Below are 27541 nucleotides of genomic sequence, written 5' to 3'. Positions count from 1 at the left end.
GGAAAATGACTCGTTTAAAATAACCAGCAAGGGGCGCCTGGGTGGCTCAGTGTGTTAAACGTCTGCCTTCGGCTCAGATCATGATCCCAGGGTCCTGGGATGGAACCCCGCATCGGGTTTCCTGCTTGGCGGGAAGCCTGCTTCTCCCTCTCCCTCTGCTGTTCCCCCTACTCTCTCCCTCTCTCTGTAAAATAAATAAATAAAATCTTAAAAAAAATAAAATAACCAGCAAAACTGGAGAAATGGGGACCCACAATCCAGAGGAAAACGGTTAAGAGAAGTAATAGCCAGAAGTGACCCACAGGTGAAAACAATGAAGATTCAGGTTGTTTCTACAGGAAAAGGTAGAAAATGAAGAATTTCAGTAGAGAAAGGGAAAAAGCCAAATACACATACTAGAACCAAAATGTACAAGGTATGAGTTAAAGAACGTGGGGGACTGGCCGGCGTCTGAGAGGCTGGTGTCACCTTGTGCAGCCAGACACTGGGGCGGGGGGGCAGCAGAGATGTCAGGAGAAACAATGGCCAAGACACCCCAAATTTAGAGAGGCACCGCCCGTAAGCCCTAACAGCTCTGCGGACAAGTTACACCTAAGTGCATCCCCATCAACCTGCCAGCGCCAAACCCACAACAAGCAATGCCATCGGAGACAGACCTGCAGAAACACAGGGATTTCTCATCAGAAACAACAGATACTAGGAGTCAATGAAACATATCCAAAATGGTGAAAGACAGTCAACCAGGAACCCTGTATCTGGCAAAAATAAAATAAAACTAAGAAGTGCTTCAAAAGTGGAGGGACAGGGCCTTCTCCGGCCCACAGAGCAGGGAGCACGCCGGCCGCAGAGCCGCCATCCACGCGGCAGCACCCACAGGGACAGACCACCTCACCGGCAAACCCAGGGCCAAAGGGAGAAGTGAGCCCCAGGCACAAACAGCCACCTTCAAAAGCCACGGACAAGGATGAGCTCCGGCGACACTCGTCTCAGAATGGCCGAAATCCAGAACGCGGACACCACGAAGTGCTGGCGGGGACGCAGAGCGGCCGGCGGGAATGCAAAATGCTGTCTCACAAAACTACACATACGCTCACCATTCGATTCAGCTCTGGGCTTTCGCAGGTTTGAAACCCTGCACACAGATGTTTACAGCGGCTTTATCCACAACTGCCCAAACCTGAACACGGCCAAGGTGTCCTTCGGCAGAGAGTCGGTTATAAACTGCTGTCCGTCTGGGCGCTGGAACACCGCTCTGCGCTCAGGACAGGAGCCGTCAAGCTACAGAAAGACGAGGAGGAGCGCAAAATGCACGAAGCAGACACAGCAAGGCACCCCCTGATCAAACTGCTCCAAACCACCCAGGAAGCCCTATTTTGGGTGTCCACACAATCACACAGGGGTCTGTGAAGTCTCCAGAAAAGCCAAATGTTTTAGGGTCCGTTTCTCCGGGATGAGAACGCCATGTCGGAATGCAGCATTTATGGACGCGTTTCTATGCCTCTCCGCTTGTGAGGGAACAAACCCCTTACTCACTCCTTTATCCAGAATGTGATTTACTGCCAACTATACAGGATGACGAAACGAATAAAGTGACATTCACAAGATACTTCTGACAATAGGAAAGGAGAAGCAAAGCTATGAGAGGATGCATTACTGAATAAGGAGGCAAAAAATAAAAATAGCATGAAAGATAAAAATCTTAAAAGCAGTAAGAACACACTAAGACAAGCAGATTTCTTGTCGTAAGCAGAGCCAAACAGAAGACAGGAGAGCAACTTCTCTCAAGCACTGGGGAAAACACTCCAATTAAAATCCCTCTAAAGTCCCTCTCGCATCACCCAACCCCGCACACACCCTGGCTCCCAGCACTGGACAACCAACTCTCCTGCCCCCTCCCAGCCAGGCTGCACCCCTCTCCCCACCGGGTCTCCTGCCCCCTCCCAGCCAGGCTGCACCCCCCTCCCCACTGGGTCTCCTGCCCCCTCCCAGGAAGGCACCAGGCTGCACCCCTCCAGGCTCCAGTTTCTGCACCACCGCCGCCACCCCACCCCTCCACGCCCCCCACCCCCCCACCCCCGTGCAGCAACCACAGGTAGCTATGAAAAGTGGTCTCAAGCCCCTGCTTACCCCTCCAGGGCCCCAGACCCAGAATAAAACCGGCCATCCCTGGCCCACCCAGTCTCTACCCTCATGCTCTCACCCAGGGCTCTTCCCGCCCCTGCGTTTGCTGTGGTTTTTATGGCCTAGGTCTGCCTCACATCAAAGCAGCCCGTCATGTCAGTCATCGCAACCACCGCCCCCCAGCCCATGCCATCCTGGCCACGGCTTAGCCCAGGTCACAGGGTCCACAAAGTGCCCGGCCGTCCCCAGCACCTCCTCACACCCCGCCCTCCCAATCTACCACGAGGCACCCATGGACTTCAAATCAAGTTTAATAAATAAAACAGCAAGGGATTCAAGGCAGTTATCACTTCACAGTGTGGTCCTTGGTGGGGTGAGGGAAGGTCGAGGCCAACTCTGCAGACGGGCTCGAGCCAAAACCCTCTCCTGGTGACACCCCAGGGTTGGGGAGCACTGCCCTGGCCCCGTGGAGGACCCCACTCCAATTTGTAAACAGAAACATAAATAAAACGAGGGAAGCTGGGAAAGGGAAGGACCAGGACCCCAAGCCATCTTGCTGGGGAGCTTCAACAGAAGTACGACCCACGGGGTCAGGGGAACGGACTGGAGCTGGCCCCTCGGTGCTGCAGGCAACGGCGCCTTGGTACCAAGGGGGGTGCAGGTCACCTGTCTCAGCCCCACACCCAAGGCTGCTCTGGGCTGGAGACGGGGGGGCGGGGGGGGGGCGGGGACGTAAAGTGCGGCGTTTCCTGAAGTGGAGAGCAGGGTGGAGGTCGAGGGCAGGCGGGGCCGACGTCGAGGTATATGGCTCTGTGCCCCACGGGGTTTGGCACCGAGTAGCAGCTGCCCATGACCCCCGGGCTGGGGCAGCCTGTGGCCCTGCCGGGTGCAGGGAGATGGAGCCAAGCGGAGTGCTGAGGGTGCCCCGGGCAGAGGCTGCTGGTGGGGGCAGCATCCTGCCCCATCTCCCCACCTTCCTCGCCTCTGCTGGCTAGACGGGGCTGGGCCCTCCGCCTCTGGCCACCCGATGGGTCCTGCGCTGGGGGCAGCAGCCTGGACAGCACGGACCGTGGTGCCGGGCACCGAGAGCACTAGTCTGTGTGTGAGGGGGGCAGGGCAGTGGCCCGGCCACCGCTCACCCTGTCCTTGCCGTGTTCTGAAGCAGAGGAGGCGTTACCCGAGGCCCACGAGGAGGGGAGGGGTCGGGAAGACTGGCAGAGGCAGGCCCCGCGGTGGCCCCACGTCCAGTCCAGGCCACGCACGCCCACCCGTGGCCAGGGATCAACAGGTCATCACGTTACAGCTGCAGGGGGAGAGACCGAGAAAGGGTCAGTCCAGTCCCACAGACAGCACGGCCTGGGTGCCGTGGGCTGAAACCGTGGCTCCCGACCTCGCCTCCCCCAGCAGACCGTGTTTTCACTTGTGCTGGTGGACAGGCTCCCCAAGGCAGCACTGTCCCTGGCGCCTGGGGAGGGCTGGTGGCTGGGGCAGGGGTGGGAGGAGCCTGGCACCGGCCCCGTTTGTACCTTTTTGGATTTTGAACCATATGAATGTTTTACCTAGTCAAAAAAATAAATAAGCCAAATTAAAAGTAGAGAATAAAAGTAAAGAAACCAACAGAGCCTGCTCCATGTGGCCAAGCCATCCTCGGGCCCTCGGGGCACAGCCCTCCCCTCTCCACAGCGCAGCCTGAGGCTGGCGGGGGGGGGGGGGGGACCCGGGGCAGGGGGACCCGGGGCAGGGGCCGCACTCACTGTGACAGGGGCTCCGAGTGCAGCCCAGGGGCTGGGCACGCTGGGTGGGCAGCCAGGAAGGGATTCACATCCCCAATGCCGATGAGTCCAAACTCGGTGACCGACAAGGCCACCTGTGCCGGAGCCATGGCCTCCTCAGGCTCTCCGTTCACATCCACATGGCTGGAGATGAGAGGCAGCTCCTCGGGGAGGGCCCCAGGCAGGGTCAAGTCCACAGCTAGTCTCGGGCTGCTGCCGGGCTCTGGAGCAGCTGTGGCCGGGGGGTAGAAGGCTGGCTCGGCCAGGGCAGGGGGCCGCCTGGGCAGGGGCACGGCTGGGGGCGTGTCCAGCTGCTGGAACGGACAAGGCCCCGGCTCCGAGGACGGGAGGCTGTCGGAGCTCTCCCCAGGCTCACCGAGACTGCCGGCCACGCTGTCTACGCTCAGCGGCTCTGCAGGGGAGAACAGAGCTGAGACTGGGCCCCCGGGGCACCCACACCAGCCCTCCGGGGACCCACAGCCAACCCAACAAGAGCACACTCATTGAAATCACACTCGTGCTTTCAGTCTGCAACCTATGCTGGGGTCCTGCCCAACCTCTGTGGGTCCAGCAAAGCCTGTGGACCCCTCCCCACGGACGTATTTTCACAAAGACATAACATACAGACACAAAAGAAACCAGTTATAGGGAAACTGTGCACCTGGGCTGACGACCCTGAACTGGGAGGTAGTGACTCCTGTTTTTTGAAACCAAGGCCAGAACACAGCAGGTTCAGAGAAATTCAAATAAAACAAAATAAAAGAAGCTTGAAGGCAAAGTGCAGATAAATGTGGAATCTATGTGATTAGCAATTCCAGAAGTAGGTAGATGCCGTCCCCCTTTTAGGCAAACCATGGAACCAACCAGATTCTGGAACAATCTAAACCCCAGAGTACAACAGACTCGGAGCCAAGGTCCTCATCCTTATCTCTACGGTCACGGTCAGAAACTCCAGTCCCGAGCTGGGCCTTGTCTGCTCCTGTGTGGCCCTGAGCCCGGACGCCAGGGAGCCTTGGACACCCATGAGACCTCCCACGTGCCATCCAGGGCCACAGGACACGTGTACCCTTCCACGCAACAAGCCAGCAAGTCCCCGTGGCCACTCATGCATGTGACACACCCACGGACCACTCTCTGGGGTAGAGCCCTGGGGGTCCAGGTTAAGGCACCAGTGAGAACAGGGCTCTCCCAAGGGCAGGGACCCACCCCACATTCTCACCTGTGTGCATCCGTGCCAAGGGGTCCTGCTCAGAGCCCAGGCTGTCAGCAGCAGGAGGGAGAGGTGGCGACGAGCGGGGGCGACCAGTGCCATCGGGGTCACTGCCGTCCAGGTCCTGGTCTGCATCCCTGTGGGGAGTGTGTGCTGTGAAGGGGAGACACCTGCCCGGGACACCCACCCTCCCCAGCCCTCCCCACCCCAGGGCCCTGGGAGCCCGCTGCACGCACGTGGCTCCCGACGGGCCGTATTTCCTCCGGCCCAGCCTCGTCTGCTGGGAGAAGTAGTCGTAGCGCTCAGACTTCTTCCACAGGTAGTAGTACTCCACACACTCGCCCACGGACCGGGTGCGCACCTGCAGGACAGCAGATGTGTCACCTCGGCCCCCAGACGAGCAGAGACGGGTCCTGGCACCACCACTCTTGGACAAAGCAAGACTCCTCCTGCAGCCCCTGTCACCTGCTTCCAGCCCGCCCCTGAGGCACATCCCCTCACCTAAAGCAGGACGGCACCCCATCTCAAAGAGCCCACCACCTACTGGTGTGGACCTGGCACCCTGTTCCTCACTTTGGGACCACGTGTCCAGTGTCTACCTTCCTCACCCCAGACCACAAGCTCCTGAAGAGAGCAGCATCCACCATGCCCCCCGCAGGCCCAGAAAGAGGGGGAGAGATGACCCTGGTATAGACCCAGAAACAGAGCCCCCGGTCCAGAGAGGACAATGTGTGAACCCACGTTTCCCACTGAGTGTAGAGTGTTACTGACACTCCGCGGCAGAGCTGCCCACAAGGGCAATCAAGACACCGTTAAAGTACATGCTATGGGTTTGTGAAACCAACTCAAGATCGTATTTACAACATGACACGGAAAACCAAAAAAATCCTTGTATGTGAAGTATCCTGGGAACAAAAGGTGCCACAAACACGTGTCCAGCACAGAGCTGGACTCCACTTGCAAAACCTCTTAGGGCGTAAGATAAATCACGGAGACCAAACAAACACCACAGGGAATATAGTCAGTGACTCTGTAACAACACTGTACTACAACAGAAGGTGACCACGCTTATCGTGCTGCACACTGACTGATGCATGGCACTGTCCATCACGATTCCATACACTTGGTGCACTCCTAACACTAACGTGACCTTGTGCATCAACTACACTTCAATTATAAAAAAACTCTGAAACCTCTTCTAACGATTTGGGGAATCTTTCCGCTTTGGAGGGTCACCCCACAGCAGGCCAAGGAGGACCGGGATAGCAGCGAGAACAGGGGCACACACACTGTCTGTTTTGCTCAATGAGACCCACTGGCGCATCCATCCTGCCAGGGGTTAAGTCCTCTGTGGTCTCCCCACAGCTCCACCAGAAGCCTGAAATGCATGGAGAGGGGGGCCACAGCCATCACCAAGGTGGGTGGGCACAAAGAAAACAAGGGCACTGTGCCAACGCCACTGCGCTCACAGAAGTGGCCTCGGCTGTGGTGGAAACACAGTGCGCAGGAAACTGCAGACCACAAGGCATAGATCCAACACCGTGCTGGGCATGGTCAGCTGAGCACCATCTGTCCCTACACCAGCCCCAAGCAGGCACCTCATCCACCCCAAGCTCCTGGGAGAAGACACTGAGGCCTGCACATGAGCCCGACTTCCGCCAGGCCCTTCCCTACCACCTACGTTCCCATGAGCCGTGAGGAGCCAAGGCTACTGGCCCTAGATGAACAGGACAACAGACTGAGGTGGGGAGATGGACAGAGAAAAGCTCAGGCTCTGACACAGAACCACAGGAACATGCCCACGCAGACGTCCCACGCTGCATGGCAGAGGGGCCAGGGCTCTGCCAAGAGGCCCCTCTAGGAGTCATGCACGAAGCCACGGGCAAACAGCATCACCGTGGGATGCGCAGATGCCAGCAACGACCCAGGTCTAGGGGAAGGCAGGGTAACCTGGCACTCAGCAATGCCTCCTGTCATGAGGTCTGCTGCAGGTGGCAGAAGGACTCACATCCTTTGAGGAAATTAGGAGGTCTGGGGCTGTGAGTAGGCTCAAGGTTGGAGGTCAGCACTGCGGCATGGGCCCTGGGCACTGTGGCAAGGAGATGGCAAAGCAGTGCCGACGGACCGTGAACAGACAAGACTACTGAAGTTCATCTCTAAGTAGTGTCTTTCCCCAAACTGGAGCCTTCGTTTGGGGACTGGAAGGTGGCCCAACAAACATCAGCAGAGACTAGAACAAGACATCAAGGGGCGTACGGTGAGCCAGCGGTGGGCACTAGGGCTTGAGCCATGGCTCAGAGGAGGCCAGTGAGGGGAATCCCAATCTCACTGTGGGGTGAAGGTGACGTGTGCCTGGTTTCCTGAGCCCCTGCCAGCCCTAAAGAGCCACTGCTAGAGCCTGGCAGGAGCAGGGCGGACAGTGTCCTCACCTTGTTGGCCTGGATCAGGTGGAAATTCTTCCCATGCACTCGGAAGCCATGCTCAAAGTTCCTGCACTCCTCTTCGCTCCAAGCACAAAACCCATCTGCAAGCAGGAGGGAGAGCACAGGAGCATCAGCAGTGTCCAGGACACGACAGGAGCAGAGGCAGGGAAGGCCGGGGCTACATGCTCACCTCGGATCACCTTCACATTGAACCGCAGTCTCCGCAGGGCCTCCTCTGCATTGAAATTGCATTTCACCAGCTCGTAAAGCGCCTGGGGAGAAGCCACACTGACTTCCCACCTGCTCAACCTCACCCACGCGCCCCTCAGGGACAGGGACACTGGGGGGTAGTCACACCACCCTCTGGGGGTGTTCACACCACAGGGGCGGGGATGGGGGCATTCACACCAATCTCAGGGGCAGGGACGTTGGAAGCATTCACACCACCCCCAGGGATGGGGACATTGGGGAGACATTCACACCACCATCAGGGACAGGGATGTCCATAGCATTCACACCACCCTCAGGGGCGGGGACATTGGGCGGGCATTCAAACCACCCCCAGGGGTGGGGCGTTGAGGGGGGCGTTCACATCACTCTCAGAGGTGGGGATTTGGGGGAGCATTCACACCACCTTCACAGGCAGGGATGTTCAGGGGCATTCACACCACCCTCAGGGGCGGGGATGTTGGGGGTGTTCACACCACCCTCAGGGGTGGGGATGTTCAGGGGCATTTACACCACCCTCAGGGGCGGGGACGTTGGGGGGCATTCACACCACCCTCAGGGGCAGGGACGCTGGGGGAAGCGTTGACATCACCTTCAGGGGCGAGGATGTTGGGGGGGCGTTCACACCACCCTCAGGGGCGGGGACATTGGGGGGGGTGTTCGCACCACTCTCAGGGGCGGGGACGTTGGGGGGCGTTCACACCACCCTCAGGGGCGGGGACATTGGGGGGTGTTCACACCACTCTCAGGGGTGGGGACGTTGAGGGGAGCATTCACATCACCCTCAGGGCCAGGGATGTTGGGTGGGCATTCACACCACCCCCAGGAGTGGGGACATTGGGGGGACGCTCACACCACCCTCAGGGGCGGGGACGTTGGGGGGAGCATTCACATCACTCTCGGGGAGGGGATGCTGGGGGGGGCGTTCACACCACTCTCAGGGGCAGGGACGCTGGGGGAAGCGTTGACATCACCCTCAGGGGCGAGGATGTTGGGGGGGCGTTCACACCACCCTCAGGGGCAGGGACACTGGGGGTGCTCATACGGTCATAATGAGTGTTTTTCATTTCAACTTGTCGCCATCACATGACCACACTGGGCAGGAGCTTCATGGCACACCTCCCCCACCACCCTCCTGGGGTGGCCTTTCCATTCCCCACGCCCCTCCATGCCTGACCACCCCTCCCCTCCTGCCCCTGCGTGGTCCCCAGAGACACCCGAGCCGCTGACTTCCGACTCAGCGTGTTCCAGCACCACGGCCCTCTGCACCCCGTGTGGCAGCCCCACCTGCTCACTGTCTTTCACCGATTCTCCCTCCGGGAGCTGCGACCCAGCCATCTCGTGCCACCTCCGTTTCACTGCCCGGTACAGGAACTCCTCCACCTCCCTCTCGGGGAGGATGTTGGGGTCCCAGAGCAGCTGGTCATCATTCTCATAGACTGTGGAGAAGGAGTGCTGGGGTCACGTCACGGGCACCCCGTCCGTGCCCACGCCTAGGGAGCTCCCCCTCCTCTGACAGCCCCGTCAGAAGCGCCTGCCGGGGCACCTCCAGAGGACCTGCCTAGTTCTCTCTCGCGTAGCAAAGAACGACTATACACAGATCACCAAAGACAGTATTTCATGACCAGGTAGAGTTTACTCCAGAACGCAAGGCTGGTTTAATGTCTGAAAGCCCATCAACGTGAGGACAAAAGAGAAAAAAACGACTGTCTCAGGACACACAAAAAGTAGGTGACAGAATTGAAACTGTCAGCTGCTAACAAAAGGGAACTTCCTCATCCAAGAAAGACCATCTACAGCGGCCTACAGCCAACGACATACTAAATGGGACACAGAACGCTTCCCCCAAGTTTGGGAACAAGACGAGACATCATCTCTCATCTCTTCTTTACCCTCCTGTCCTGAAGGTGTCGCCAGTACAACACGGCGACAAAAAGAAAGAAAAGACACAAAGTTTGCAAAAAAATGAAGTGAAGCTATCATTCACAAGTCACACGATCACATATGTAAAAAAAATACAAAAGAACCTACAAAATACTAAAATCGGTAAATAAGCTTAGCAAAGTCAGTGTACAAGATCAATTAAAATAACAAACTGCACTTCTACTAACAGAAATCAAGTAGACATGAAATTTTTTAAAATACCTTTTACAATACCACAAACAGGGGCCATCGGGTATGCACAAGACTGCTACAAATACACCGCTGGATTTCAAGAGGGGAAACCACACGGGTGATCTGCAAGTGTCGACGGTGTTGCCATACACGCTCTCCACAAATTAATCTCAGGATTCAGCACAACTCTCATCAAAATCGAGCAGCTGACGAGCTAATTAGCAACTTCTATGGAGGTACAATCAGGCTCCTGACGTTGGAGGACGGGCATTGTCTCAGACGTGGTTCAAGGGAGACCAGTGAGCAGAAGCCCAACACACGCATGCGTGACAGACACTCCGCTTCTGACAAGGACCTCTGCGGTGCAGCAGGCGGGAACTGTGTGTCCCATCGCGGGGCCAGAACAAGGCGCAGGTTAAAGCACTCCTGACCCACACCTCCAACCACACACTCAACGTTAAATTAAGTCGGATCATTGCTTTCTACGAGACAGGGAAAATAAAGGAGAACAGCTTCTGCGAAAACTTCTTTAACGGCACACAAACACAGTACGGTCAGAGTAAACACCGACGACTCGGACGTCATCACAACTGAAGACACTGCCAACTGGGAGAAAACATGGTGGTGCCCACAGCCGAAGACAGCCTTGCATCCAGAACGCCAGAAGGACGCCCACAAATCAGAGAAAGGCGATTCCATCTAAAAATGCGGAAAAAGCCTTGAGCAGGTGCCTCCCAAGAGATCTGCAAATGGCCAGTAAACATGGTCCCTCTCCAGAGAATCGCCAATTAAAGCCACAACAAGACACCCCTCCTCACCCACAGACCCTGTCAAGTGTGCATGAGGACGTACACCAACGGGGACTCCCACAGGTCGCTGGAGGGAGCCCGAGCAGCACAGGCAACTCCCAGCCATCTGTCCAGGAAGGAGCGCATATGTCCACAGAGAGACGCGTGCAGAGACATCCGGAGCCACACACGGAAACAACCGCACTACCGACCAACAGTACAACGGATGAGCAATGTGGTCCATCCACACCAGGAAACAGCACACAACAGCATACAAGGTCCACGTGCCACACTATGGATTTAACTTCCCAGATGTGGCTTGGAGGGAGATGCCAGCTCCCATCCCCTCGGGAACAAGGACCAGCCATTCCCTGGAAGAGGAAAAGGCCCGAATGCCACACTCAGTGAAGGCTGGCGTTCCGGACTGAGGTCTGCACGTGTTCAGGACAGCCTGAGGGTGTAGCTAAGAAGCGTGCACTGGTGCCTTTTTCTGGAGGAGGGTCTCCTGTGTCATCAGATTCACAGATTCGCCTCCACGGTCCCGGGACCCAGCTGAGCTGCATGTTCCTGTCTCCTCCTTTACCCAAACTGCTTACGGCGGAGCAAGCACAAGCCACCAAGCCCACATCCCAGCTCCTGGCCCAAGGCCTCGATATCTCTGCTGTGAGTCCCTGTCTCCTCTGTCTGTCCCACCTCACTGCCAATCTCAGCAACTGAATCATCCTGGGAGAGACTCCTGAGCCAGGGGTGCCAGCCCCGGACCCACAGGGCTGCTGGGGCCAGGAAAACAAGACCTGGGTCAACAGCCAGGTGACTTCACTTCCTATTTTCTTCACCTGTAAGCGAACAGGGCAATGCCTATCTCAAAGGACAACAGGCCTCCCTCCATGTTCCAGTGGGGACATCAAGTCCGGGACAGGTACTGCCCTAAGAAGAGCGCAGGACAGAGCGACACGCAGGGCAGAGCGACACTGGTCTCTGGCGGTCATCTGGGACAAGGCCCAGACGCGGGAAGAGCCGGGTGGGGAAATGTACGCACACCTGGAGAGGCGAGGGCAGGGGCCTGCGCAGGAAAAGAAGGGGCAAGACGGGGCGGACAGAGCCGAGGGCAGGGAAGCGGGGTGCTGGCTGCACAGGGCGGCAGGACCACACAGCGCTGAGCTGAGGGGCAGTGAGCAGGGAGGGGGACACCAACTGGCCCATGGTCCATGCCCTCCTGCCCCTCACATTCCCTCCAAGGGCTGGGGAACTGGCTCTGGGTAGGCACGCAGCAAGTTCCTTCCTGGCTACACTGGGGTTCTCGCTTCTTCTCCCCATCTCCCACACTCACCAGGCCCCACTTACGTTTCTCACCGTGGCGGTCCAACTGCAGGCTGCTGAGGTCGGCTTGGAACTGAGGCCCAACCATGATCTCCTGCAAAGGCAAAGGCCCAAGGCAGTCAGGGCTGATGGGAAGCCCAGCCACAAGGTGCTGACGTGGGCCCCAGGGTGGCCGCCTAGAGCCCCGGGCTCATCTGTGCCATCTGCCCACAGATGCCAAGTCCTGTGGTCTTGAGCACGAGAGGCAGAGAAGGGTGTGGGTGTGAGTGACAGTGTCTGCACCCACTTGTCCGTCTGTCTGGTACAGCCAGTCCCATGGCAAGGGGGGGGTGAGGCCCAAGGACCCAGGAGTTCTGAGGTCCAGCCCAAAGGCCCCAGGACAGGACCTCGGGCCACATCACGAGACAAGAGTACAGTCAAGCCCCCAGCCCAGCTCACCGCTCAGGAGCCACATGCTCAGCCCTGCCCTGAAGGGCCAGAGACCCACTTTCAGGGCGCCACTGGGTCAGGGCCACTCACCTTCTTACATTTGTTGGCAGGAAGAGGGTCCTCCTCTGTGTCGGAAGAGGTGGAAGAGCTAGGCTCTTTGTCTGCATCAGCCAGGAAGCAGGCTTTGGGGAAAGGGGAGCAGCTGAGTCGTGCCCATGGCTCCAGGGGGCCCACCCTGGCTAGCAGGCTCTGGGCACCACTGCACCTCCCCCCAACTCTCCGTCCACCTGCCCCCTACACTGTGCCTTTCCTGAGAAGGAGTGCGGCCCGCACCCTGGCCAGATGACGGGTGTGCAACAGGCCCAGGACTGGGGACTCAGGAGGCCTCCCCCTGCTACGGTCGCTACCCTGCCAAGCCCTGAGCCCGGCACCTCACCCTGCCAGCCTCCCAGGATGCACAGGCAGGCAGAGCCGAGGGGAGGACGGTCTCAGGGCACTGCCCCAGACCTGACAGACTTCCAGTTACAGGAACACATTCCCTCCTCAGCCACTCAGTCTCCGCTCACAGGTCATCAGGAAGGTGGGAAGCCCAAAGGAGCTCAGACTGAGGTCAGGGCGCCCACGGGGTACGAGGCATCCATGCACAAGTGCTGGCCCCCAGCAGCTCGGGGCCCCTCCATGTGCATTCCCACAGCCGCGCTTGGCCAGCCCAAGGGGAGGAGCAGGAGGGACACCTACGTCCACTCTGGTTAGGAAAAAGGTCAGAGGCCTCATGGGAGGTCACAGACGGGGTCAGGTCATCGGCTGATGACTGTGTCTCTTCCTCTTCTTCCCCTGAAAGCAAATCCTTCGCTATTTGCTCCTTTTAACAAGAAAGCAAAGAACGAGTTTGTGGTTTATTTCGACAATCTCAAGATAACATGTCATTAACAGCAAGTAACAGTGCTAACGCAGTGACTGATGCCACAAGCCCACTCTGCACGTCCCTCCCCCTCTGCAGACAGAGAGGCCAGGCCCAAGGGCAGGCCAGCAAGGGGCACTCCCTGAGCCCAGCCCTGCGGCCTGGGAACGAGAGTCCCCGCGCTCTCCACTAAGCAGCAGTTTTCACCTCCGGTGATGAAGCCCGCCCTGCTGACACCCGCCCTGTCAGGACCCGGAGGGCCCGGCCCAGGAGAACCGAGCTGCATCTCTTCACCGGTCTCCACTCCGCCCCCCCTCCGGCCCAGCCCGCGGCCCCGCAGACCGTCAGCTCAGACTGGGTGGGGGGCCGTCACACCTGTCCTCAGTCCACTCACCTTGTCCAGCGTCATGTCTGGGAGGTTGGCTGTGGTGTCACTGCCCTCACTCTCCCGCTCCGAGATGGGGTCTGACGCCTCATAGCCATAGAGGGCAAGCAGCTCGTCGAGGGGCATGTCGCTGCTCTGCAGGGGCAGGGCTGTGTCAGGAGGGCTGCTCGGGGTTCTGAGCCACTTCATCGCACTCACAGCAGCTAACCCCAGCCAGACCCCAGTCCTGCATCCAAGGACTCCCTTAACCCCGTGGAGAGGCAGGGACAAGACACCTGGGCCCAGAGAGATCCGCTCTGTGCCCAAGGCCCCAGCCTTGAAGAGTGGGGCCAGGAATGGCCTCTCCCTCCACAGGGTCCTGCCCAGGCTTAACCCCAGCAATGGGGGATGACTCAACATCTGTAAATCTACCACACCTGGTGACGTCGGGAAATCAGAGTAAATCAGAAGGGAAAAACATGGCCATCCAAGAAACATACGGTAAAATCCAACATTTGCATCAGGTAGGGAGCAATCCACCACATGGATGCGACAGAGACGCTGTCAGCCCTCGCCAGCAGCGCGACCCCACCCCAGCTGACTGAGAGGGGAGGCTCCAGCCCCCCACAGGGAATGGACACAGTCGGAGGCAACAGGATGAGAAGCGGCGTGGGGAGGAAGACGCGCACGACCATCACCTTCCTCTCCAGTCCCGTCCCCGGGTCACCGCTTCTCACGCCTGCCTCTCTGCTCCTGACGCCGACGCCGTCTGGCCGCACCGTGTCCTCACTCCAGTCAGACCCCCAGACACCCTCGCTCAAGCACCCCCAGGTCAGCTCCTGCCCCGCCCTCGCCCCTCCCCACAGAGCCCAAGCTCCCCCTCCCACCCTCCAGGACCCCACTAACGGGGATGTTCAGGACGCCTCTCACACGTTCTAACTGTGCACCTGCTGGGCGATTAACACAGGGGCCCTACAACCCCCGGGTGCCTGGGACCCTTTCGCAGCGACTTTCCTGAGAATACGACAGCATTACTTCCGCCCTCTGTGCCTGCATGCATGCCGAGGGAGGGAGTCACAGGTGGGGCACAGCACCCTACAGTTGCGAGCCATCAGCGGGCATCCCTCCCTGCCACCCACTCAGTTGTAAACGTGCTGCTTCCCTCGAGGATGCCCTGTGCACGTTCCTGATGGTATTCTCACTCTTGCAAAGCAGATGTCGTTTTAATTTTCCACGTGAGGAAAGGGGAAGCACACGGAGTGCCTGCCACACCCCAAAGTGCGGGTCTGTGCCAGAGCGCCTGAGTGTTGCGGCAGCTGTCCCCACCACGCAGCTCCGCTCTCGAGGGACAGACTGGCCGGCCGGCAGGTGACGACAGGCCTCCTGTCGGGCCCCGCGCAGACGTATCAGACAAGAGCCCAGTCAGCCATCCCTCCAGACAAACTGACTGAGCTCGCTGCAACAGCAAACCTCAGGCTTTTGAGCAAGAAACTTTAATTTTCGAAAATCTGGATCTGACAACATGAGCTTGATAAATTTGCAATATCATTTGTTAAGGTGATACAAAAACGGCAGTGTTTGTTTTTATCTTGGAAATTACATTCTTAATGTTTTTTTTTTTCATTTAAATTCAAATTAGTTAACACATAGTGTAGTATTGGTTTTGGGGGTAGAGTTCAGAGATTCCTCAGTTGCACAGAACACCCAGGGCTCTCTCCATCATGTGCCACCTTTGAGACCCATCCCCCAGTCACCCCCTCCCCCCAGCAACCCTGCTTCTTTCCTAAAGTTTGGCGTCTCTTATGGTTTGCCTCCCTGTTCTCATCTTTATTTTTCCTTCCCTTCCTTTATGTTCATCTGTTTTGTTTCTTAAATTCCACCTATGAGAAAGATCCCATGGCATTTGTCTTTCTCTGATCTTAGTTTTTAAATATTATATCTGAAAAAAACCTAGGTGAGATATTTAACTAATACATGGCTGATTTTAGTTTTTGGTTAATTTTGAGACGCTTTAAATTCATTTTAAACTTTTTTTTTTTTAAAGATTTTATTTATTTATTTGACAGAGAGAGACACAGTGAGAGAGGGAACACAAGCAGGGGGAGCGGGAGAGGGAGAAGCGAAGCAGGCTTCCCGCGGAGCAGGGAGCCCGATGCAGGGCTCGATCCCAAGACCCTGGGATCATGACCTGAGCCGAAGGCAGACGCCCAACGACTGAGCCACCCAGGCGCCCCCATTTTAAACTTTTTTAAATTGTTTTTTCTTCTGTGAAGAGAAGACTTTTGTCTTTGGTTATAAGACCAAATTGGCACCAAGCAATACATGGCACCAAACTAGGTAAATGCCCCGTGATTACTGCTTAAAAAATTTTTTAAATTCCCAGTACTTTAAAGATGTTTGATGAAATCAGTGTTGGTATTCTCACGAACCGAAAATTCACATGCCGAAGCGCTAACCCCCAACGTGACTGTATCTGGAGGTGGACCTTTGCAGGAAGAGTTACAGTTACATAGGATGTGAGAAGGGGACTCTGGTCCAGCAGGATCAGATCCTTAAAGAGGCCCCAGACAGCTTGCTTGCTCTCGGGCACGTGAGGACGCAGAGAGAAGGCAGCCATGTGTAAGCCAAGAGGGCCCTCACCAGGAACAACCCTGCCTGACCCTGAACGCAGAGTCTTCTGGCCTCCACAACTACGTTGGTTAAGCCCCCCGTCTACGATATTAACAAGCGAGGTTCTCAGATTTTGTAGTGTGAACTTACATTTGCAAGATGGGCAGGCTGGAGAACCCATATGCTGCAAACATCTCACCATGCAGAAGGTAACAGGGTCACACAGTGGGGAGAGCCACTGCAAGTTCACCACCAACGGATTCCAACAGAATCACGTCCAGAACGTTCACAGGATATGAGTGTAGAAGCCACTCTGCACCCGTCACAAAACTACCACTTACTGGATTTGGGTGCTGCACCAAGGGATATCCACAATTATCTGAGAAGCTGGTTAAGTACTCTCCCCTCTTCCGAGAACAGATCTGTGTGAGACCAGATTTATACTTCAACCAAAAGAACAGATTAACAAGACAGCAGCTGGGTTCTCATGTTCACTTCTGCATTTACGAAAATATGAAGCTATTCCACTCATCTCCCCAACCTGTTTTTGGGTTTTCTTTTTTTTAAAGATTTATTCCATTTTTATTACTTTTTTAACTTAAATTCGATTAACTAACATACAGTATGAGTTTCAGAGAGAGAATTTAGTGATTCATCATTTGCATACATGACACCCAGTGCTCATTATATCACGTGCCCTCCTTAATGCCCATCACCCAATTACCCACTCCCCCATCCCTCCAGCAACCCTTTTTGTTTCCTATGATTAAGAATCTCTTATGGTTTGTCTCCGTCTCCGATTTCATCTTGTTTTATTTCTTCCTCTCTTCCCTTATGCTCCTCTGTTTTGTTTCTTATATTGCACATATGAGTGAGATCATATAACTATCTTTCTCTGACTGACTGACTTCACTCAACATAATCCCCTCCAGTCCCATCCACGTCAATGCAAATGGTGAGTAGTTATCCTTTCTGATGGCAGAGTAATCTTCCCTTGTATATATGGACCCCATCTTCTTTATCCCTTCATCTGCTGAAGGGCATCTCGGCTCCTTCTACAGTTGGGCTATTGTGGACATTGCTGCTATGAACATTGGGGTGCAGGTGCCCCTTCTTTTCACTACGTCTCTATCTTTAGGATAAATACCTAGTAGTGCAACTGCTGGGTCATAGGGTAGCTCTATTTTTAACGTCTTGAGGAAACTCCATACTGTTTTCCCAAGTGGCTGCACCAGCTTGCATTCCCACCAACAGTGTAGGAGGGCTCCCCTTTCTCCACATCCTCATCAACACTTGTGTTTCTTGTCTTGTTAGTTTTAGCCACTCTAACAGGTGTAAGGTGGTATCTCATTGTGGTTTTGATTTGTATTTCCCGGGCGGCAAGTGATGTGGAGCATTTTTTCATGTGTCTATTGGCCATTTGGATGTCTTCTTTGGAGAAGTGTCTGTTCATGTCTTCTGCCCATTTCTTGACTGGATTATTTGTTCTTAAGGTGTTGAGTTTGATGAGTTTCTTTACAGATTTTAGATACTAGCTCTTCATCTGATAAGACATTTGCAAATATCCTCTCCCATTCTGTAGGCTGCCCTTTGGCTTTGTCGACTGTTTCCTTTGCTGTACAAAAGCTTTTTATCTTGATGAAGTCCCAAAAGTTCATTTATAAGAGAGATAAAGAGTGAGAACATAAGGGAGAGGGGGAGAGGGAGACACAGAATCCCAAGCAGACTCTCCGCTGAGCGCAGAGCCCGACACGGGGCTCAATCCCAATACCATGAGATCAGGACCTGAGCCAAAACCAAGAGTCGGACACTCGACCAACTATACCACCCAGGCACCCCAACCTGTTTTTGTTTTAGAAGCTATTTTTTTAAAGATTTATTTATTTGAAAGAGAGAAAAAGAGAGAGTAGGGGAAGGGGCAGAGGGAGAGGGTGAAGCAGACTCCCCGCTGAGGAGGGAGCCAGACATGGGGCTCGATCCCAGGACCCTGAGATCATGACCTGAGCTGAAGGTAGATGCTTCACCGACTGAGCCACCCAGGTGCCCCTATTATTTTTTTCATTTTCACAAATTTTATAAATTGTTTCTATTAACAATGCATGTACCATGTAACCTACACAAAGCTCTTTGAAATCCTCAATAATTTTGGGGGCGCCTGAGTAGCTCAGTCATTAAGCGTCTGCCTTTGGCTCAGGTTCGAGCCCCGCGTCGGGCTCCCTGCTCGGCGGGAAGCCTGCTTCTCCCTCTCCCACTCCCCCTGCTTGTGTTCCCTCTCTTGCTGTCTCTCTCTTCTGTCAAAAAATAAATAAAATCTTTAAAGAAAAAAAAAAGAAATCCTCAATAACTTTTAAGAGCATAAAGGGGGTTCTGAGGCCAAAAAAGAGAGAACAGTGGGTTTAATGCCTACAGCCCCAAAGCCCCAGGGGCACAACCAGGTCTGGCCTGACCCCCCGCGACCTCAGCTCTTAGCACAGCGCCTGGCGCTTCACAAACACACACAGGCACACTTGTCCCTGTGAAATCTGAGCAGCCTGCAGACGGCTTCCGCCAAACGCAGAAACGTGACATTGCCCAGGGGGCCCCACTCACACAAGGGCAGAGGGGACCAGCTCAGCCAAGTACCTGGGCGATGAAGTCCTTCTCCAGCTCCCCCTCAGGCTTCTCTGGGTCTCCCGCGGCCTGCTCGCACTGCTCCCGGATGCCGTAGTTCTGGGACAGGATCTCTACGAGGTTGAACTGATGGTCTGCAGAGCCCATGGACACCACTGTGGAGGAGACACCAGCCTGCATGAGCTGCTCACCCCACACACCCCAACCATCATGCGAGGTGCAGGGCGGCGGGGGTAGGACCCGACAGTGGCCCTGCTGTCACCAGGGACAAGCCCCACAGCCTGTGCCCAGGTGTACATGTGTGCTCGTGCACACACACAGGGAAGGCTGTGTGTGTGCGTGTGTGCACACTGGGAGGCAGCACAGTCCGTCACCACGGAGGATCCCCCAACAGAGTGACTGCGGACAGAGGAGCACGCCGGCTAACTGCACTGTACACACACTCTGGGAATGTGGGGGATGTGCTGTCCTGGAGGCTCACTCGGTCCCCTCAGCACAGGCCCCGAGGTGGCGTGGGGAGGACTCCACAGACAAGGGAGAAGTGAGCACCAGGGGAGCCAGGGCAGAAAGAACAGAAGGAGCCGAGAGGGCCGGTGTCCGGTCCGGCAGGCCCTCAGCTCCTGGAACAGAGGTGATGCTGCACGCACACAGCCACACGTCGCCGCAGGGACAGCACGCTGCGGGGGGACACACAGGAGGCCCAACAAACGCTGGTCCCCCCTCCAGCCTCAGCGGAACAAGAGCACAACCACCTGCACAGGCGAATGGGTGGCAGATGTGACCAGATTTTTGGTTTTCCCAAAAATCCCAGGATGCGTTTATCGCTCGCTCTCCATTCTGGTCTTCTTCAGTAAGTCAAATTTAAAGAAAACAAAGACAAAAGGAAATGGCGAGGGCTCCATCCACCCAGGCCAGGAAGCAGTGAAGGCCGAGGCTGGCATCCTCCCTCCACCTGGGTCCACACGCAGGAGGAGGGGGAGCGGCGAGGGGCCACCTTCAGGAGCGGGGGGCGGGGCCAGAGCACCTGGGAACAGCGCCCACCCAGCACCAAACCCAGTCTTCCTGCCTTGGCTGAGGTGCCTGCCAGGCCGGCGGGCCACCCCAGGCCAGAGGCCGTCTGGTCCTCTCCTGGGCTGCCCTGCCCCCACTAGAAGACAAGGAGAGAGTCCCGGCTGCTAGGCCCACACCGCTGTCCTTGGACTCTGGGAGCCAGCACACTGTGTCCGGCTCTGCCTGGCTGAGCAAGATGCTGTCTCTTACAACCACAGAGGCCCTGGTGGCCCTGGGCAGGGGGAGGGGAAGGGCAAGGAGGGTACCTGCTGCGGTCTGCAAGCTGGGCTCCCCCGGGCACAGGCTGTGAGCGAGGCAGGAGGCCACGCCAGGGCTCTGCCTTTCCAGTGAGGAGGCCTGTGGAGGAACAGAAGCAAGGTTGGCTCGGCTGGTCTGGAACCCACTGGCAGATGTCTCTGCAGGACGCCGGGGAGCAGGTACAGCTCAGGGCCCAACTCCCCAGGCGACCTCAGGAAGTGGCCTCAGCTGGGAGAGTCTCCCTTGGCTTCTATGCAGAGAGTGACAAACAGATTCCAAAAATCATACAAAACGTCAAGGGACCCAGATAAGCCAAAACAATCCTGAAATAGAACAGTTCCTGATTTCAAAATTACTACAAAGCTACAGTGGTCAGAACAGCGTGGCACTGTCATAAAGCTACACACATAAGCCAAGGGGACACACTTGAGAATCCAGAAATAAACCCACAGTCTTACTGCCGACTGAATCTCAACAAAGATGACAAAACAGCTCAGTCGGGGCATGAACAGTCTCTCCAATAAATGGTGCTGGGACAACAGGAAGTCCACATGCAAAAGCATGAAGCCAAAGTGCCTACTCACACCACACACAGATGAGCTCACAACGGACCCAAGCCCTTCAATATGAGACCTAAAACGTAGAACTCTTAGAAGAAAACACACGAATAAATCTTCTGTTACCCTGGACACTCACGTGGTTTCTTAGATAGGACATCAAAAGCATAAGCAACAAGAGGAAAAATACACAAATAAAAACGCTTCTGCCTGAAAGGACATCATCAAGGAAGTAAAAACACAACCCACAGAGGGAGACGAGGTAGGTCTGCAGATCACGAGAAGGAACCTACATCCTACCCGAGGAACTCTTAAGAGTTTACCTGTCACGAAAAGGTAACTCAATTTAAAAATGGGCAAAGGGTCTAAACAAACATTTCTCCAAAGAGATACGCAGGTGGCCAATAAGCACATGAGAAAATGCTCATCGGAAGATACAAATCAAAGGAGGGAATGCAACGCTAAGCAGGAGGTCTGAGAGGCAGTCATCGGTCCTGCAGAAGGTAAAAGCAGGGTAAGGACGCCCCAGCAAGTCCACCGTTAGGCAGACACTGAAGGGGTCAGAGTCTGTCGTCCCAACATACGCCACGCGGCATTAGGGTTATTCTGAGATGAAGCCAACTGAGCAAAAACAGACACAGGATGACCTCTGCGTTGCCCTGGCCTGCTTCACAGTAGACATAAGTCCCATGTGGGTGCTTCCCCTCCTGCCCCCAAACCAGGCAGGGAGCAGCTTAGCACGGAGCTCGTGTGTACAAACACACCTTACTAACTAGCCAGGCCTTCCACTAGCTCCCCGCGCAGCCACCTTCCCACAACCTGGTGCCCAGACAGACCCCAAGTCCTTCTGTGTCGTACCACTCGGTCCACGTGGGCCACTCTTCTGTTGACATGCCCACAGGAGCCCAAGCCCTAACCACCCCCTGCGTTACTCATGGGACTGCTCCTGCGGGATGTGTGCTGCGTGACTTAATAAACTGCTTACTTCTCTCTCAAGAATCTGTCTCTTGTCAGTCTAAACCACAGGGCCCCACCTGAAAACCGAGGAGGAGAAGGGAAGAGGTGGCCAAGGGAGAAGAAACACACAGCTACACTAAAGCTCACACGTGAACGTTCTTGGTGGGACCTTCACGAGAGCCAAAGGTGAGAAGAACACCAATGCCCATCAGCTGATGAAGACAAACCAAAGCAGAACACAGGAGCGTCCCGCGGCCTCAAGCAGGAGCGAGGCGCCCACACGCACGGCCCCGGGGACAGACCCCGAGCCCACGACACTCAGGGAGGGAACCAGACACGGAAGGCCACACAGGGTGTGAGTCCACGTGGGTGACACGTCCAGAACAGGCTCATCCGCGGACGGGAAGGGGGCTCACGGGGGCCGGGGGCTGGGGTGGGATGGAGAGTGACCGCTGATGGGGTGGTATTTCCTTTTGGGGCAATGGAATGTTCTAAAGTTGACCACGGATGGTTGTACAGCTCTGAATGTACTGAAAACCACTGAACTCTGCACGTGAAAATGAACTGTATGAATAAACCTCAGCAAAGCTGTCTGCACACACAGAGAAAAGATCTGAATATATAATAAAATTAAGTTTAGGGTTTAGAAAAAGTTTTCTAAGAATTTCCTCACTAGGTCCTCAAGAAAACCTCAAGAGGGTGTGTAATCCTCCTACTAACAAGGGAACTAAGCTCAGAGAGATCAAGTCACTTACCCCAACTCACACAGCATGTAAGCAGTGCAACTACAAACTCCCACTCAGGCTCTGTGACAAAGACCCTCTACAGTCCCTTCACTGTACTTGGCAGCACATAAATGAAAGTTCAGCAAAGCCCCGAGAAAGAGCTGGGACACGAAATGAATGTGGGTGTGGTTGTGCGTGCATGCCTGTGCGCGTGTGCAGCCTCTGCCAACAGCACGGACAGTTCTGAGCTCTGAGCAGGCCGTGTCCTAGGAAGCATAGCCCCAGGGTGGCAGAGGCAGTCAGTGGGGAGGACGTGGGACCTGGCAGCAGTGGCCGGAAGCAGGCAGGAAGCAGAGAGCACAGGGGCCTGCCACAGGCGGCCTCACCTTCCAGGGAACAGCCATTAGCCCACACGGTGTGCACCCGTGGGGCTAGCACCCTAAGTGTCCTCTGACATCACCTGAACCCTCTCTAGGACCCTCCAGATTGCTGATACACCAGCCTCCCTGGGCTCCCTTTCCCATCTCAGCCAGGGCAGGCTTTCTGTCTCTTGCTACCATAGCTCTAACAGGGGAAATGGAGTGAGGGCAGAGTTTGGACGGCCCATTTTCCAGGGAGAGTTAACTCTACTCCCATGTAGCACCCACCTGCAGCAGGGCCTCAGGTGTGGCGGTCTGAGGTCCCCGGCAGGGTCTGAGGAGGACTTGGCCCTTATCTGACATGGACGTTCAGGCAAAGGAGCAAAGAGGAACAGCTGGGAGGGACAGAAAGGGCAGCAACAGGGAAGCTCCATCCCCTAGGGCAGGGGGTGGGGGCCGGGGGTGAGGGGGTGCTGCTCACAGCATCCAGTCACCTCAGATCCCCAAGTTCATTCCCAGATGACTCCAGGTTCCTCGAAACTCGCCAAGGAACTCCCCTGCCCCAACATCTGACCTCTAGACGCAAGCCCACCCTCAATAGTGGGATTCCCAGGCGCTCTACTTCCTTTGTTCGGAACACTCTGGATGTTACCATCAGAGTCAAAGCCGTCCATTTGGCAGAGGTGGAAGAAAAACAGTTGGGAGGGGGCTTAAAGGCATTAGGAGAAAAGGACCAGTAGAGACGCGGTCCCAGAGGAGTGGGGAACCCAGGTCTTGGCAAGGACAAGGCGAGCTCGTCAGTCCTGTCTCAGGTGGACCCTGATGGCTCGAATGCGGAGGCCAGTCACTAGGAGACTGGAATGCAGGGCCCTTTTCCCCGGGCAGGTTCCTCCCACTGCCCTTCCCAGCATAACCCACAGCGATGCCGTGGCAGATTCCACGCCCCAAACTGGCAGCACCCACGTGCTCTTCTCCCACTGAGACGCTGGCATGCCTCCCCCTTCCAGAAGTGGGGTTCTGGGGACCTGGATGGGCCTGGGACTCCGGGCAGGGGGCTCCATGTGACTTAAAATGCAGCTCAGTCTCCATCGGGTATCTTCTGGGACAGTCAACAGCCACCACGCTGTGAGGAAGCCCAAGCCACACAAAGAGGCCTGGGGAGGCATCTCAGCCAGCAGCCAGCAGCCCCCCATGTGAGCAGGGAAGCTTCCTCCCCTGGGGTCAGCTCCAGCCCCAGCCACCAGCCGACGGCAACGGCATGAGGACCCTAAGTGAAAGCTGCCCGGCTGAGCCCAGCGAACCCTCCATACCACAAAAGGTAATAATAAAACAATCGTCGTTTTTACACCATGAATTTGAAAGCAATTCCTTACACAACGACAGCAGGAAGAGCCACACCTGGCTGCCCCCCCTCCGGGCCCCGCCCCAGCCACAGAACACTTACACTAGGCCAGGTGAGGAGGAGGCCCTGGGTACACTGCAGTCAATGGGGAAACAGGTTCTGCCCGTCTCCACCCACGCGAGTTACCTGTCTCACCAGGACACGGAGAACAAACAAGTGGGAGCAGGTATACACAGTACTGAGGGGAGAAGGCGGAGTCCCTCCGAGGAAGAAATGGAAGGGAGCCAGAGAGCAGGAGTGGGGGCCGGGGGAGATCTGCGGGGACCACATCACTGAGCATAGGGTCATGGGGAGGAGATGCACTTTACCCCGAGGACAAAGGAAAGCTCTGGAGGGTTTCAGTACAAGACAAAGACAGTGTACTTGGGTCTTTCAAACACTCATCTGGTACCCTGAGGCAGGCAGGACGAAGCTCTCCCATCTTCCCCATCTTCCCTCGTGGCGCTGTCGGCTACTCCAGCAACGACTGAACTCAGGCAGCTAACGCAGATCAGGTACTTACTGGTAGCTTACAAACTGCCGTCTTTATTGGTTAGAGACCGCTCATTACCAGTAACTTCATAAGGGTCAGCTTCCCCGTGCAAATCACTGGACCAAGATCTCGGGAGACCTCGACTCCAGGGTCTTCCCATTTCAGAGATGAGAGAACAAAGCTGTGAACATTCAGTCACCTACCCAAGGTCACAGAGAGTGGGAGGCTCCAGCTCTGCAACAGGTGCCCTGGGCAGAGGCTGGCTGTGGCTCATCACTTCCGACATCTCTACACTTGCTGGTCCTTTACTGACCAGTCTCTCAGGCCCTTTAGGACAGGCACTGTGGGGTCTGTGCTCACAGTCAGACCCTCGGGGCCTCACACAGAGCCAGGCACACAGGGGAGCTCACACACAGACCTTCTGTGAAAGCGACGCAAATTCACTCAACTGGGCAGCACCTCACTCGGTCAACAGGTGGGACAGGGACACGCTGGGCAGCTGGCTGCTGTGAGGGTTCCAGGGGCTCTGCACCAGGCAAGGCAAAGTCAGGGCCAAACCCCGCAGCTCTGCCAGGCCAAGCGTGCTGCCCACACACCACCCGTATCCTTAACTAGGAGCACACCAACACACTACCACCACACCCCTACCTGGCTTCTGCCTCTGATCCCCTAGGCCAGCCACTGCCCCCATGCGGCTTCAGTTCCCCTAAACGCCCCCTAAGGAAGGAGAACTAAGAACCCTTTGGGTCCAGCCACCCAGCACAACTGGATGCTGAGGTCTGGCCTTGCACCCAGACACCCACACCCTCTTTGGCACAAATGCAGGGCCTGTTGCTGCCCCTCAGAAGGTCACTTGTGGGAGAGAATGGCCATTCCCACCTTGCACAACACCTACCCCTGTCGCGCTAAAACAGAACAGCCCACTCAGCCCCACAACCATGCCGAATACCCCAAGCCGGTGCTATGCCTGGCTGGGTGGGTACCTTCTCCTGTCGGGGTCTCAGGGGCCCCACCCATTTCATGAGGATCACTTGCTGAGTCTGTGGACCTGCGCGGTGTGGGCCCTAACTTCTGCATGCCCAGACTGAAAAGTCATGTACCGAGAGTCACATTTACTGAGCCCTGGCAGGTGCACTATCTCATTTAATCCTCAGCAGGGCCCTAAAAGGTGAGAGCAGTCCGCCCTGTCTTACCCAACATTTCAAAGTAAAAAAAAAAAAAAAGCCCACCCCAAAATGAAAGTTTTCCGTCCCTGGTTTGACGTGACGTGAAGCTATTTGTTGACTGTGTTTGCCCAGACGGTCCTAGGCGAGTCTGATCAAGCGTCACAGTTCCAAACCCCACACATCCTCAAATCAGAAAATCTCTGCATCCCAAAGCACATCTAGCCGCAAGGATTTCGGGTAAGGGGTCTCAGGCCTGTTTCATGGACCAAGAGGGGAGGCTCTGAGAAGTAAGGCTGGTCGGCCCGCACCGAGGAAGCCCCGATGCCCTAGGCCCCCATCGTACCCCCCCCCGCCCCTTGCCTGGTGTGCTCAGGGCGGGCCCGCGGTCGGAGTTCGAGTCCCGCCCGGGGTCTGGTCGGAGCGACTCTGCGGTGCCCCGCACACTAAAGGCTCGCGAGCGGGCTGCCGTGCGGGTCCCACCCGGGGTCCCGACGGGTGAGCGCGGCGCGCCACCACCGCGCGCCCAGAAAGCGCACTCCGCAAAGTTGACAAGCGCGGGGAGGGCAAGGCTGCACGCCGCCGGGAGCGGGGGTCCAGGGCCGAGGACCGCGGGACCCGGGCTGGGGGGTCGAGGGCCCGGGAAGCCGCGCCGGCTAGCGGGGCGCGCGCCCCCACCCCGCGTCCGCCCTCTCCCCGCAGGCCCGCCCCGCCCCTCCCCACCCCACTCCGCACGCCCGCCCCCCGCCCGCACATGCGCACTGCACCCCGCGATGTGGCAACCGGCGGGGGGGGGTGGCCGGGGGCGGCCGCCGACGGAGCTCCGCGCCCCACGGGCCCCGACGGGCGCGGCGCCCCGAGCCCGGCCTCCGCGCCCCGGGGCGGGGGTCTCCGCGCCTGGAGCCCAGACACGGCCGGGCCCTGCGGCCGTGGCCGCGGGCGCGCGGGGGCGGGGGGCCGGCTCCCCCGGCCCGCTCACTCACCTCCGCCATGGCCGTGTGTGCGCGGGAGGCGGTGGCCGCGCCGGGATCCCCGGATGCGGGGCCACGCGCTCATTGGCTGCCGCTCCCGGGAAGGCGGGGGCGCCGGGCGGGGCCGGGGCGGGGCCGGGGCGGGGCCGGGGCGGGGCCGGGGCGGGGCGCAGGCGGGCGCGTAGTAGGTGCGCGGGGCTGGCTGTGCGGGGCGCGCGGAGCGGGCACGCGGATGGGGATGTGCGGGGCCGCAGTCGGACGCTGGCCTGGGCCGCGCCCGAGGAGCGGGTGCGGCGGGTGAAGACGCCGGTCCCTGACAGCCACACCTGCGCAGGGAGCCCTGTCCCATTTCCTCCTTCCGATATCCCGGCTGAGTACGACCAGTGCCCCGAGTTGGGGACGCGGCAACGGGCGGCCCGTGCGCAACTGCTGCAGCCAGGATGGAAGGCTGGGCAGTGTGCTTCTGGAACTTTCTGCACTTTTGCCCCAGCGAGGACCCATCTCTTGTGCCGCAGAGTCGACTGAGGCTGGCGAAAATGTGGCTGCCCGGTGCTCGGAGCCAGTCCCGCAGCAGGGGAGGATCCGAACCCGGGGCTCTTTGGCCCTGAAGTCTCTTGTTTTTAGTTTGTCGACTAAATGTCTGTGGGCAGTGTGCACGTTCCGAACCTGTGCTAGGCACTGGGGGAGACTTTGAACGTGACATCCCTAACATTTTAAATTTCATTTAAACATTTGC

The 27541-nt window shown here is 56.9% G+C and overlaps 1 protein-coding gene across 3 annotated transcripts; it reads right to left on the bottom strand.

The window, feature by feature from the left end:
- Window positions 1-2414: 2414 nt before the first annotated feature.
- Window positions 2415-26849, bottom strand: MIER2 (MIER family member 2). Of its 3 annotated transcripts, XM_088018783.1 has the most exons (15): window positions 26818-26849; window positions 20208-20298; window positions 18904-19046; window positions 13702-13827; window positions 13145-13268; window positions 12497-12588; window positions 12002-12071; window positions 9042-9193; window positions 7717-7798; window positions 7533-7627; window positions 5340-5464; window positions 5113-5240; window positions 3876-4305; window positions 3648-3680; window positions 2415-3424 (listed from the first exon to the last, which is right to left on the bottom strand). In XM_088018783.1, exons 1-14 carry the CDS (start codon window positions 26824-26826, stop codon window positions 3677-3679), a joined length of 1671 nt encoding a protein of 556 aa, XP_087874909.1. In that variant the 5' UTR covers window positions 26827-26849; the 3' UTR covers window positions 2415-3424; window positions 3648-3676. The 3 variants fall into 3 exon arrangements, with proteins under 3 accessions (XP_087874909.1, XP_087874903.1, XP_027982206.1); XM_088018777.1 differs by having other exon boundaries at window positions 2415-3680; XM_028126405.2 differs by lacking the exon at window positions 3648-3680.
- Window positions 26850-27541: the final 692 nt, after the last annotated feature.

This window comes from Eumetopias jubatus, unplaced genomic scaffold, assembly GCF_037043125.1.
Source record: "Eumetopias jubatus isolate StellerSeaLion01/CBP00866 unplaced genomic scaffold, mEumJub1_p1.0 scaffold_1, whole genome shotgun sequence".
NCBI lineage: Eukaryota > Metazoa > Chordata > Mammalia > Carnivora > Otariidae > Eumetopias > Eumetopias jubatus.
Note: the sequence above shows the minus strand (reverse complement) of the source record. Positions and strands in the feature narration are given on the sequence as shown.

Excerpts from the sequence above, each read along its gene's own strand:
- MIER2 (XM_028126405.2), bottom strand. Across the intron at positions 12,589-13,144 it reads TTTTCCTAACCAGAGTGGAC|CCTGCTTCCTGGCTGATGCA; the intron begins GTAGGTGTCCCT and ends CTTTCCCCAAAG. Across the intron at positions 5,465-7,532 it reads ACCTGATCCAGGCCAACAAG|GTGCGCACCCGGTCCGTGGG; the intron begins GTGAGGACACTG and ends GCTGTCCTGCAG.